Raw genomic sequence first — 12181 nt, 5'->3', positions numbered from 1 at the left:
TTTCCTGAGAATGGAAGCTCCCTGTGGGCATCCCTGTGCTTTTTTTTCAGGCACTCTCCCTTTTCCTTGAGCTCCTGTTCAGAATTCTCGTGTCCTTTCATCTCGCCAGCCTTGGGAAGGAGCAAGGGGAAAACTAACCTCAGAGGTGATGCTGGCAGGGGGCTGGCAGGATGGAGCAAATGTTGTGAATTCAAGGTCATGAGTTTTGGGAGTCTTGGGGCAGGATGCTATGGACTGAAGGTTTGTGGGTCCCCTCGTTCATGTTCAGAAGCTGTACTTCATTGCAGTGGTGCTTAGAGGCCTTTGGAAGTGATTCGGGTCATGCTGGTAGCTCTGCAAGGAGGTTGGTGTCCCTACCAAAAGAGACCTTGAGAGGCTGCTCTCATCTAACACCCCACCTTGAAGGACATAAGAGTGCAGTCATCTGCAAGCCAGAGTGAGGCCTCACCTGAACTCAGCCCAGCTCCAAATAACCTCTGGAGCCACCTGAGGAAAAGTGTCTGTTATGGAAGAAAGTGCCATCCCTTGGGCTTTGGTGCCCACGTGGTAGAGACAGATCTCTACGTCTAGCTCTTATCTCAGTACCTGAACTGCTGTTCTTGTCTCCTATCCGAGAACTAAGCCCCAGCCCCTGACTTCTACATAGGCCCTAAAGAATCAGGAAGGCCCAGCCTTGCTGCCATGATCCCTTTCCTCAGTGTGGCTTTGGTTTCTCCAGCTTTCCTCACTCACTATGGCTGGAGGCTTAAACTGGTAGAAGCCACACCTTCAGGGTTCTCCACAGGGAGTCACATCCACAGCGTGCCCCCAGCTCAGCTCTTGCTAGTGGCAGCACCGAGGACTGCTTGCCTCTGCACCCTGTGATCCGTCCATTGCTGACTTCATCGCGTCCCACAGATTCTGGCTCTTGAGCCTTGGCCTTCAGATCTAAGGATGTAATCCAATCAGATGACCATGGCGGAGGTTGTGGGGGGCATTGATCCACTAGCTATGTGCATGTTTCCTCCATCGACAGGAGCCTCACTCAGCACAAGCTCATGGCAACTGAACTACTTGGAAGTTGATGTTTTTCCATTAAAACAAAAACAAAAAAACCCTACTGATCAACCTCCCAGCTGGCCCTCTCAATTTGTGTCACAATGCACTGGAGTCTTTGCATCAACTAGTGCAATGGTTGTCATGTGCTGAACTTTTTCCAGATCTCTCAGGGTCATTCTTCTTAATGTTCACTGGTCAGGAAAGGACACTTGGGCTCCTGGGGCTCCTGGGACCCAGTGATAGCCCCTCTTCCACACCCCTCTCTGTTCATGGTAGATCAAGTGATAGCATCAAGTTTATGCATCCCTGGAACCTGTGTGCCACTGTTACATAGCAAGCTGACAGGTCCCTACAGCTCCCCACACAGTTTCCCATTCTGAGACCCAATCCTTAGTCCTCCTCTGCCTGCCTGCCTGCCTGCCTTCTGATCCTGATCCTAGTGAGAGGCTCAGGCATGGGCAGAGAGAGAGACTTTTTGTGAAGTTTGGCCAGGCACCTTCAGAAATCCTGTCAAGACACGACCATCCAGCAGAGGGCCCCCGAGATCCAACCAGAGCACCGCTGTCCACGTGAACAGTTTTCCCTCCGGAAGGAGCTGCCCCTGCCTCACACCAGTGTGAGTCTTTCTCTTTCCTTCCCTCGGTATCATGGAACAAACTGTTCTTGGATTTATTTCACCTCCCCCAGATGGCAGCACAGCTTCCCATAGGCTTCACTGTACCTCACAGAGCCTGTCTGCGGTGTCTGGCTGCTAGGGAAGGCATCTGGTATCTTCCTGCCCTCCTGAGATCCAGGAACCTCAGTGCCTGGTTACTGTCAGAGGTCACAGGGTCCTGTATGTGCTCACCAGGCATGCACCTGAGAAACAAGCTGCAAGTCCCTTGTCCTTTTCTCTGTGAGACAAAGTACCTCACAGATTTTCATCTGTGACATGGCCGTTCAGCCGAGGAGTCAAGGTCCTGATGCAGTTTTGGTGTCATTGTTGATAGATACAGATGGCACTGATGAGTTGTTGTAGTTGGCCATGTGCAGTAGCCACAAGGTGACCCAGACTTGCCCTGCCTCCTTTTGGTCCCACTCAGTGTGAGCATCCAGGGTGACCCACCACATCTAATCAGCCAGCCTAACCAGCTGTCTGTCTCTGTCTGTCTGTCTGTCTGTCTGTCTGTCTGTCTGTCTGTCTGTCTCTCTCTCTCTCTCTCTCTCTCTCTCTCTCTCTCTCTCTCTCTCTCCCTCCTCTGGCTAGACCTGTGCTGTCCACTGACATCACTAGAATACATTTCTGTTGCTTAGTATACGTATTAGATGAGCAATCTCAAGGCTGGAGCGGGTGGGACCACCAGGATCTGTGCCCATGGAATAGACAGTAAGCATGTGCTCCCAGGAAGGGGCCTCACTCCTGTGTTCTGCCCAAAAATGAAGTTGAGGCTAGAAGTCTGACTCCAGTCGGAACCAACCAGCCCTGGTTCAGTTTGTTTCTTAGCCTTTTAAATGTTCTCTTTAGCACATATCAATTGTACATAGTAATGGGCTTCATTGCAACACTTTAAAGCGTGTGCATAGTGTATTCCATGCATGCCGTCCCCATTTCTGTTACCCTCTCTTCGCCTGTTTTGGTTTGTTTTAAATGAGGTCTTGCTGTACAGGCCAGTCTGACCTTGGACTGGTGGCAGTCCTTCTGTCTCAGCCAGTGATGTGTCAGGGTCATGGCTTCACAGTTTATCTTCCCCCTCACAATGGTACCTAGGTCCCTTTCCAGTTGACTTGACTCAGGTTAGTCCCCATGAGGCTCAGGCATCACACTGGGGACACTGTCTTATGGCCAGTCTTTCTACCACAGCCCTGTGTGTATCTGTGTTTCCCATTTTCCTCTGAGCGGCAGCAGTTTTTGAGTTTCTCACCCATCTCTGATGCACCAAGGTTGCTCTCTGCAGACAAGGGGACTGGGGCAGCTCCTCTGTGTGGCTCAACCATTTGGCTGTCTCTTTGTTGCATGTTTTTCTACATCCTCTGGTGTGTTGTGGTTGCAGAGGGACACACCCTGGGCACAGAACGGCGGAGCAGCTGAAAGAGTGGAAAACCCACGTGGGAGCCTTGCCTGCTCCCCCTGCTCTCAAACAAGCCAGTCTCCCACACAGCCATAGCCTCCCACGGTTGCAGTTCCCATACCTCTACCCAGGCCTGTTTCTGTGATTTCAGTGTTATTCTTCATTTACCTTCGAAAGCATGACATGTGTAAGCCTTACTTTCAGCTGGGAAATGGATCAGTGGTGAGAAGCAGGAAGTTTGAGATGGGATGGGAAAGTCCCTAAGGGCAGGAGGTGAGCGCACACTCAGATGATCTTACCTTACCCTGGCTTTCCCACCTTTGAAAGGCCATTTCCACCCTCACTGCTGCCCCACCCCCACCCCAACTCCTGAGATGGTGCCTGCATTACAGTCTTAAGGCTGAATGAAGCACCCCATGTGCTGTAACTGAACATCTGAAATCCTGGGATAAGCTGGTGTGTGTGTGTGTGTGTGTGTGTGTGTGTGTGTGTGTGTGTGTGTGTGTGTATGTGTGTGCATGTACGATGGAGAAAGACCAACAGAATCCTGGCAAAATCTTGGTGACCCCAAGTCTTAGAAGTGCCAGTATCTGTTCTAACCTGGGGGGCCTCTACCCCCCAGGACACTTGTTCCCATGCTCTGTGGACCCTCTTTGGTCCTCAGGAACCTAACTGGCTTGTTGCCTCTGCTGGCCACTGGCCTGGGGATGCTACCAAGGGTACTGGGCTGTCCAGGAGACTTAATTGCTCACACATGGGCCACCCATTGGCACATTACACAGTACGTTCTACATCCCATGAATCAGGAGCCCTCCAGCTTTATTCTGATCTGCGGATGGAGTTCAGCCCACCTGCTCATCCCCAAGCAAGCCTAGAAGAGGCGGGTTTGTGCACAGTCAGTTGATCGGAGCTTTTTAAAAAATGTGGGGTTTTTTTTTCCCACCTTGTCAGTGCTTAAGATGCTAGGTTACCATGGAAACAGAGCTCGTTAAGATTCCTGTGACCAGCCTAATTATAGAATTCAAAGACAAGCATAGCTCCTGGAGGTTGTCAGAGTTTTAAGGCTGCAAGAAAAGAAGGGTAGCCCACACGCTCTTCAGGACTTGCTGTTCACTGTGTGCCAACCAGCACCCAGGAGGATGGTGGCTTCATCCCCAGTGGGCATGTGACACTAACAGCTCTCACCCAGAGTTCAGGCGTCTTCCCCAGCCCAAGCTCTGCTTTGACACTTGCGTTCATGACAGCTGTGCCAGACCACCATGGATAGTTCCTATACTGTGCATGGAGCATCCCACAGCCCCAGTAGGTTCTGTTCCCACCCTCCAGCCCTTCCTTACAGCCTGGGCTTACCACATCATCCACTGGAGAACGGAGTAGATTGAGATGTCCAGGTAGTAGGTACACAGCATCCCTCCCTCTGTCTTCAGTAAGCTAGACTCACTCATACCCTTCTGGGGCCATAATAGTGATCACCACTTAGGTCAAGAGTAGAGTTTCCATTTTCCAGGCAAAACCAAATTCTGAAAGTATGACTGGGCTGCGTATGGCAGAGGTAGCTGGATTCCCCTAGACCTTCAGGATCCCAGCCCACAGACCTAGAAAACCAGAGGGGGCTCTGTGTGGCTTTATCCAGGACCACACTGCTTCTAGGGAACCTTGTGGTAAATCCGTACAGTTTGAAAGCTTGGGTTTTTGCAGCCACAGCCTTTGTTGGGAACTTGGGTTTCTAAAAGCCAAGGTTGTCACAACTCTGCCCACCCCACCCTCCACCCCTAGAAATCATAGGGAGTTAGTCCCAGCCCCAAGGAGATGGGAGACCATAGACTGTGTGGGAATTGTGGATGGGGTTCTAGAAGGGAGGAGGACATTGGAGACTAAGGAAACCTGAACAGTAGGTACTTCACCGCATGTACAAAGCTTCCTGTGGAGGCAGCCAGACAGAAAGTCTCAGGAAACACTGCTCTGTGTGAGTTTCAGGAGCCTAAGAAAAAAATAGCTCATCGGAGGAAGTTAAGGGGGTCTGACTAGTGCCAGGCCGGAGAGGCTAGATGCCGACCCCACTCTTGGATTGCATTGATGAGAGGCCAGCAAATGTCTTAGCCACTGTTCTACTGTTTAAAGAGATATCATTGATGACAACAGTGCTTAAAAAGGAAAGGATGTAATTGGGGCTTGCATACAATATCAGAGGTTTTAGTTAGTTATCATCATGGGGAGGAGGCATGGTGGCAGAGGCAGGCAGACATAGGGCTAGAGAAGGAGCTGAGAGTTCTACATCTGGATACAATAGACAGCAGGAAGAGAGAGACACTGGGATTGGCTTAGACTTTGAAACCCCAAAGCCTGCCCCCAGTGATGGTCAGACTCTAGGCCACACCTACCATAAGGCCACACCCCTAACCTTTTCAAATAGTTCCACTGCCTGGTGACTAACCTTTCAAACATATGAGCCTGTGGGCTCCCTGTTCAAACCTCCATAGTCAACATCTGTCCCACTGCCTCTCTAGCCCCTTAAAGTATACCAGGGCCTGGACAGATGGCCTCAGCAGTTAAGAGTACTTACTGGGGCTGGTGAGATGGCTCAGTGGGGAAGAGCACCGACTGTTCTTCGGAGGGTCATGAGTTCAAGTCCCAGCAACCACATGGTGGCTCACAACCATCTGTAATGAGATCTGACGCCCTCTTCTGGTGTGTCTGAAGACAGCTGCAGTGTACTTACATATAATAAATAAATAAATCTTAAAAAGAAAAAAAAAGAGTACTTACTGATCTCACAGAGAACCTGGTTCAGCTCCTAGCACCCACATGTTGGCTCACAACTGTCATAACTCCAGCTCCTGGGAAATCTGACTCCTTCTGGCCTCAACGGACATCAAATATGTACATAATCTGCATGCATATGTATACACATATGTATATATCTGTGTGTATATAAATATATACCAGGTCCTCTGTGAGATCAGTAAGTACTCTTAACTGCTGAGGCCATCTGTCCAGGCCCTGGTATACTTTAAGGGGCCAGAAAGGCAATGGGACAGATGTTGACTATGGAGGTTTGAACACTGAAGTGTGTAGTTAGTTCTCCCAGAGAGCCCTGTCTAAGTCAGGGCACTCCAGAGACACTCCAGTGAACAAAACTGGCCCACAGGAATATGAAGACCAGGAAGTCCAAAGTCATCAGGGCAGGCTTCGGGTCAAGCACAAAGCCCATATCCACCAAAGGATGGTCTTCAGTCTTTTCATTACGTTGATTGACTAAATGTTAAAAAGGGCCATATTTAACGATTAACCTCATCCCTAGAAACATCCAGAACATTAGATCTAACAGACTTGACACATGAACTCTAGAGGTCTACCTCTTGTTGGGTTTGAATTCATATGCAGTTCTCTTTAAAGCACACGCCAGATAAAGACACACTTCACTCTTGCTGAGCAGGACAGGGCTGGGTACACTTTCACATGCATTGGCCCATTTCCTCAGAAGGTAGTCCTGGCCTCTTACTGGATTGCACACCACTTTAATGCTCCGTTTCTCCCTTCTCTCCTCTCACAATTTCAGCTTTTCCTTCTGAGGTGGAGGGGCCGCCACTGTAAGTGTCTCTGGCTTCCCCAGAACCTACCCACCCTGACAGAATCCTGAGCAATCTGAAGGAGACTGGCCTTACCTGCCAGTGCTGGAGGGTACTTCAGAGACTACACCCACAGTTGCCACTCACAAGCCCTGATCCATTTTGCATTGCTACTCAGAATGCCTGAGGTGGGGTAATTTATAGGAAGCAGGCTTTACTTCAAAAGCCTTTACTTACTGTGTCAGCCTCTGGTGAGGGTCTGATACTGTGTTACAGTGTAAAGAACCATGGGGGAAGAGGGAAACCGCAACTTGCTATGCCCTAAGTGTAGAGAGCCCCACTTAAAACTGACTTCATCTGACAGTATTTTCTATTGTCTCCTGTTTAAAAAGTGAACAGTGCCTAGGGAAGTTAGGTGATTTTTACACTTTTTATGAGACTACTTTTGGTGGAGTTGAAATGCTGTTTTCATTCTGCATTTGTGTAGTTCTGTGCTTTGTTCAAAGTTAAGTGTTTTCTAAGAGCACAAAGAGGCTGTGTTCCAGACCTAGCTCTGCTTTCCTCTTGGGGAAGCCCTAACTGGGGCCCCACTCCATACCCTCTTTCCTCCTTAATCCCCTTCTCAGCCTTATATCCAAATACAGCTCTACTAAGAGTTAGCTCTCTGGCAGGTGTGCTTGGGGGATAGAACCATCCCTCAACAACAGTGAAGGCCAGGCTTTCTTGATATACGTGACAAGGCACTGGTGCAATCCTGGTCATTTGTCACTTCTGTGCTCCCAAACCCTGGGGCTAATCACACAGTCCTATTTCCTGTCCCACTGGTAAAAGTATCCGGTTGAGGGCTTCCTCATCAGCCTTGGCTCTGCTAGGGTACCTTAGAATCCTTCCACTTCCCTGTAGTCTAGGAAGACATTAAACCCCTCTTCATTTTTTTCAGTGCTATGATTGAGCTTCAAGTCTTACTGGACAGTAAGGCCTATGGCTATTCTGAGCAAGGGCTTGGCTCCCTTGGCTAGGTTTCCCTAATATTGGTGGACCAGGGGAGCAGGCCATGCCCTGTCATCATGGGCTCACTGGGGGCTCATCAGAACCGTGAGGCAGATAAACTCTGGTTTTGCCCACTCCCCCCCACACACACACATACACACACTAGAATGTACCTTCCAAGGGCCTGATGCCCCATGTGACTGAGGTGGGAGGAGACAAAGGTTAGCACTGCCTCTATCTTGGTCTCATCTGAGCCTGGAACCTTGGAGGGGTCACCAGACAATGCCTGGTTTCTCTCAAGTGTCACTGAAGCTGCATTCTGGGAGCATCAGAGCCATGAGCAGGACCTGTGAGGAAGCTGCCCCTGGGTGTGGTGGGCTGTGGGACCATCATTCTTCCTGAGCTCCCAGAGGAACAGCAGCTTCTGGCTTCTTACTGAATGTCCCCTTTAAATGGAGAGAAGCGTGTTTTGCAGTTGCTGTGACCTGGATTCAGCAGTTTCCAGCCCAAGCTGGTCATTTGCTTGTTTTAAAAACACTGTGTTACACTTTCCACTTAGGAATATTCTCTGCACTTTCACCAGACTCCTGAAAGCCGCCTCGCTACAGGATTTTATAAAAGCACAAAGCTTCCCATTGTACCTTGTGTTTCGGGAGGTTTTGTCTCTACATGGCGGCCACGTGGCATTTGGGTGTTGCTGAACGGAAAGCATCAGGCCTTGGCTCTGGTCAGAACTTTGGTGGTGTTTTTAAAAAGAGCTGTTCTAGCATGAATGGCGCATGTCACAAAGTGATGCTTAGACTAACTGTGGACTCAGAGCAAATATTCAAGAGAGTTGGACCTTCCTTTGCCCCAAGGTCTGTTGTTGGGCTAGGAGGATCTTGAGCCTGGGTGAGTCACTGAAACACCAGTGTGTGTACTTGCTGAGGATAGCCTCCAGCCTAGCCATCCACTTTCCCTCCTTGGATGGTCATATGTAAATATCATGGTCCATTTGAACCTTGTCCCTGTATGGAAAAAGGGGCCTGGTTTTCAGAAGCCGCTCAGAGAGTGAAGGAAAGCAGCCGGAAATACACAGTCTGGGAGCTGAGTGGCCCAGGCCAGAGGATCTGATATCCTGCTGCCAAACCCGGCTTGTACCTGCAGGATGCTGGGTATCTACGCTACTGTCTGGGGCCTTTCCCACCTGAGCTGCCATCTCCAACAGCCACAGCTGTGAGATCATGAGAGTCATGTGAGGAAAGGTGAAGGGGAGCCTGTACCCAGGAAGCCTGGTCAATTTAGTTCTGGCATCCCTCAGCCAGGATGAGAGCCGCGGCTCTAGCCACCTAGTCAGGAACAGCCTGTCCCCATCTGTACCTGGGGTTCGGGAGTCAGGCTCCTTCGTCACCATGCTGCCTCCTTACACATTTCCCCATCCTTTCTAGAATCCATCTACCGCCGTGGAGCCAGAAGATGGAGGAAGCTGTACCGAGCCAACGGCCACCTCTTCCAAGCCAAGCGCTTTAACAGGGTGAGTGTCCCCTCTCCAATGGTTCCCTCACAGGGGTCACTCATTGTTTCTACAAGTTAAGAAGAAGCAAGGGGGTGTGGGGGGGGAGTGTCCATGCAGGATTAGACTTCCTTCAGCATGCTCTGGAAGAAAGTCCTGAGCTACAAGCTAAACCAGTATTGCAGGGCTGTGGAGATGTGCTAGGGGCCACTCTGAGCCTACGGAAGTTCCTCCCTAACCACTGCCATGAACAGTAGCCACTGGATGGGAGTGTGGCTGTGTCTTGGGTGTCCTTTCCTGCTGCTCCTGATTACACAATATTTACTCACTGTCACTGGCCCTGAGGACGAACCTCACAATGCTATCAGGTGTGACCTAGCACAGTCTGCCCGCCCATTTGAACACGTGGTGCTTCCTGTGTGCTGTAAGGGTGTCCTTGGGCCCATACAGTCCCAGAGGTCTCCACTCCCCTGTCCCATTGCTCCAGCAGACAGTCCTCTATGAGTGACACTTGACTTACCCCCCCTCCCTCAAGTCTCTTCATCATGGTGCTTTTTTGACTAGGTTGCTCCCTGTCACAGCAAAGGGCAGTGCCTGTTTTCCTCTGTGGCCAGCAAAGCACACTTTAGAGTAATATGGCCCTGTGAACACACGGGACCTACCTTCACTGTGGGACGGCATGGAACCATTCATTACATGCAAGCGCCATAGCCCAGCTAACCCTGTGCTTTCCATTCTCTGTCCCCATGCTGGGAGGACAGTTTAGCATTGAGTGGCCCCAGGCCTAACAGCCCTGTTGCTGCTTACACAATAGTTCTCTCCTGTCTTATTTCCCAGTCTGAAACATGCAGATGCTAGGAAGAAGGTTGGAAAAGGAACATTGGGGTTGAGTCAATATTGTCATGATGTGAGAGCCACATGGAGGCCGCTGCACCTTTGAGGCAGCCACCGGCACTCCTTTTTTTAAATTTTTTATTTATTTTTTATTTTTTTGAGACAGGGTTTCTCTGTATAGCCCTGGTTGTCCTGGAACTCGCTCTGTAGACCAGGGTAGCCCCGAACTCAGAGATCTGCCTGCCTCTGACTCCCAAGTGCTGGGATTAAAGGCATGCGCCACCAATGCCCGGCCACCAGGGCTCCTTTTTTGCTCACTGTCACGTGCCTCAGCCACAGGTCCCCACTCTGGTCTGTTCTCGAGACATGTTAGGTAGGTGAGCCCAGCTGCCGTAGGTGTTAGCCAGTTTCCTGTACACCCAGGTGGTTGTGTGTGAGCTGCACCTCTTGCACCTGTATACGGGGTGCCCATTTTGAGTTGAGAACCCTGGGGCCACTGTCATCCCTTCCCCAGGAGCCAACAAGGCTGGAGTAGTTGGGGAGCCAGAGGAAAAGCTCCTGAATGGCTGAGTGTACTTGATCTTAGCCAAAAAGGCTGAGAAGCAGTGAGTAGAACTGTAGACAGCATTGGGCTCAGGAGAGACATGGGCCAGTGCCCAGAGAGACAGTCAGGTGCTGCTTAGAGACTTCTTGGAGGAAATGGTATCTGGAAAGCTAGCCCAGTGAGGATGCTGGGAATCCAGGATACAGCAGGCACAGGAGAGCCCAAATAGTGTCAGGGCAACTGAGACCCAGGCTCTCTCCCATCTCATTAAGATGTTCCTGATACCTTCAGGCCTGTCACGTAGCAGGTGCATCTGAACACTGTGGTTTACTGTAAATAGTGGTTAAAATAAGGTTACTTAGGGAGATATTGTTGGGGGATGTGATGGGGGCAGGTCCAGAGCCAAAGTGGACATTAGAGGAACCTCAGACTGTCACTCAGCTTGGAGAAGCCTAGTGTCATCAAGACAGAGGTAAAAGGGGAGCTAGCATGAGGTGCTCCAAGGATGCCCAGCAGAGTATGTTCATGGAATTTTACAGTAGGCCAACCTGGTAGCCAGGATGGAAGTTATCTGCTGATAATATGGAGAAATGGAGACATCTGGCCTCGGGAAACCTAGTGCCAGCCCCCACATTTGTCTGTGAAACAACCAACTGACCATCTGTGCAGCCAGGTGCCCTCTCTCCTATGAACCTGTCCCTAGCCAGAGCACGAGTCACAGGCAGCCCAACACCTCACCTCTCAGGGCGCTGGAGAGGAATCTAGGAGAACTACCATGATTTGTATGCCTTCTCCTCCTTAATGGGTGACAAGTGGCCGAGACAAAGCCCATCCACTCATCCATCCACACAGCACACAGGCCGAGGCTCTCAGCGTCCTGTGTGCAGCGTGTGGATGTGTGTTTGGGTGGAGGCTAACAGCTGGCATCAAGTGTCTTTGCTGTTCTCCACTTCAGGTTTTTTTTGTTGTTGTTATTGTTTGTTTTTAAAGATTTGTTTATTTATTATTTATTTAATATGTGTGAGCACACTGTAGCTGTCTTCAGACACACCAGAGGGGGCATCAGATCCCACTGTAGATGGTTGTGAGCCTCCATTTGGTTGCTGAGAGTTGAACTCAGGACCTCTGCTCTTAACCACTGAGCTATCTCTCCAGCCCCCTCCACTTTAACTTTCAATACAGGGTCTCTCAGTAAACCTGGAACTCACAATTCAGCTAGGGTGCCTTGCCAGTGAGTCCCAAGGGCCCTCCTGTCTCCGTTCCCCAGTGCTTGGATTATAATCATGTACCACCACACCTAGCTTTCTCATGTGGGTGCTGGGGTGGGGGTCAGACTCAGGTCCTCATCCTTATATGGCAAACACTTTACCCGCCAACTAAGCCATCTCCTTAGTCCCTTCTTGTGCTCTTTATTAGCTAACCAGAGGCCAGTGTGAGGCTGTGAGCCCTATGGGTTCTGTGACTCCCACAAGGGCGGGTGTTTGCCCTCCATGCTCACCTTGGCTCTCAGAAGGAAAATGGTCCTCTGTGAGACCCCAGAAAGAGGGTCTGCAAGCAATGGGGCCTTCATTCATGTGACACAGAGCAGATGGGACCTGCTTTGTGGACCTTAGGCCCAGCATTTCCAGTAATGGGGGAGGAACTCTCTGTCCAATTTTTTTTTTTT

The 12181-nt window shown here is 50.3% G+C and overlaps 1 protein-coding gene across 1 annotated transcript in view; it reads left to right on the top strand.

The window, feature by feature from the left end:
• Positions 1-12181, top strand: part of Prkcz (protein kinase C zeta) — a gene marked incomplete at its 3' end in the record, with an annotated part of 109022 nt that overhangs the window by 59388 nt on the left and 37453 nt on the right. The window contains exon 5 of the mRNA XM_031377047.1: positions 9073-9158. Within this exon, the coding sequence (XP_031232907.1) occupies positions 9073-9158 (86 nt within the window). The remainder of the gene's footprint in view (positions 1-9072; positions 9159-12181) is intronic.

The sequence above is a fragment of the Mastomys coucha genome, unplaced genomic scaffold (genome assembly GCF_008632895.1).
Source record: "Mastomys coucha isolate ucsf_1 unplaced genomic scaffold, UCSF_Mcou_1 pScaffold18, whole genome shotgun sequence".
In the NCBI taxonomy this organism is placed as follows: Eukaryota; Metazoa; Chordata; class Mammalia; order Rodentia; family Muridae; genus Mastomys; species Mastomys coucha.
This window is presented reverse-complemented; position numbering and strand designations above follow the sequence as displayed.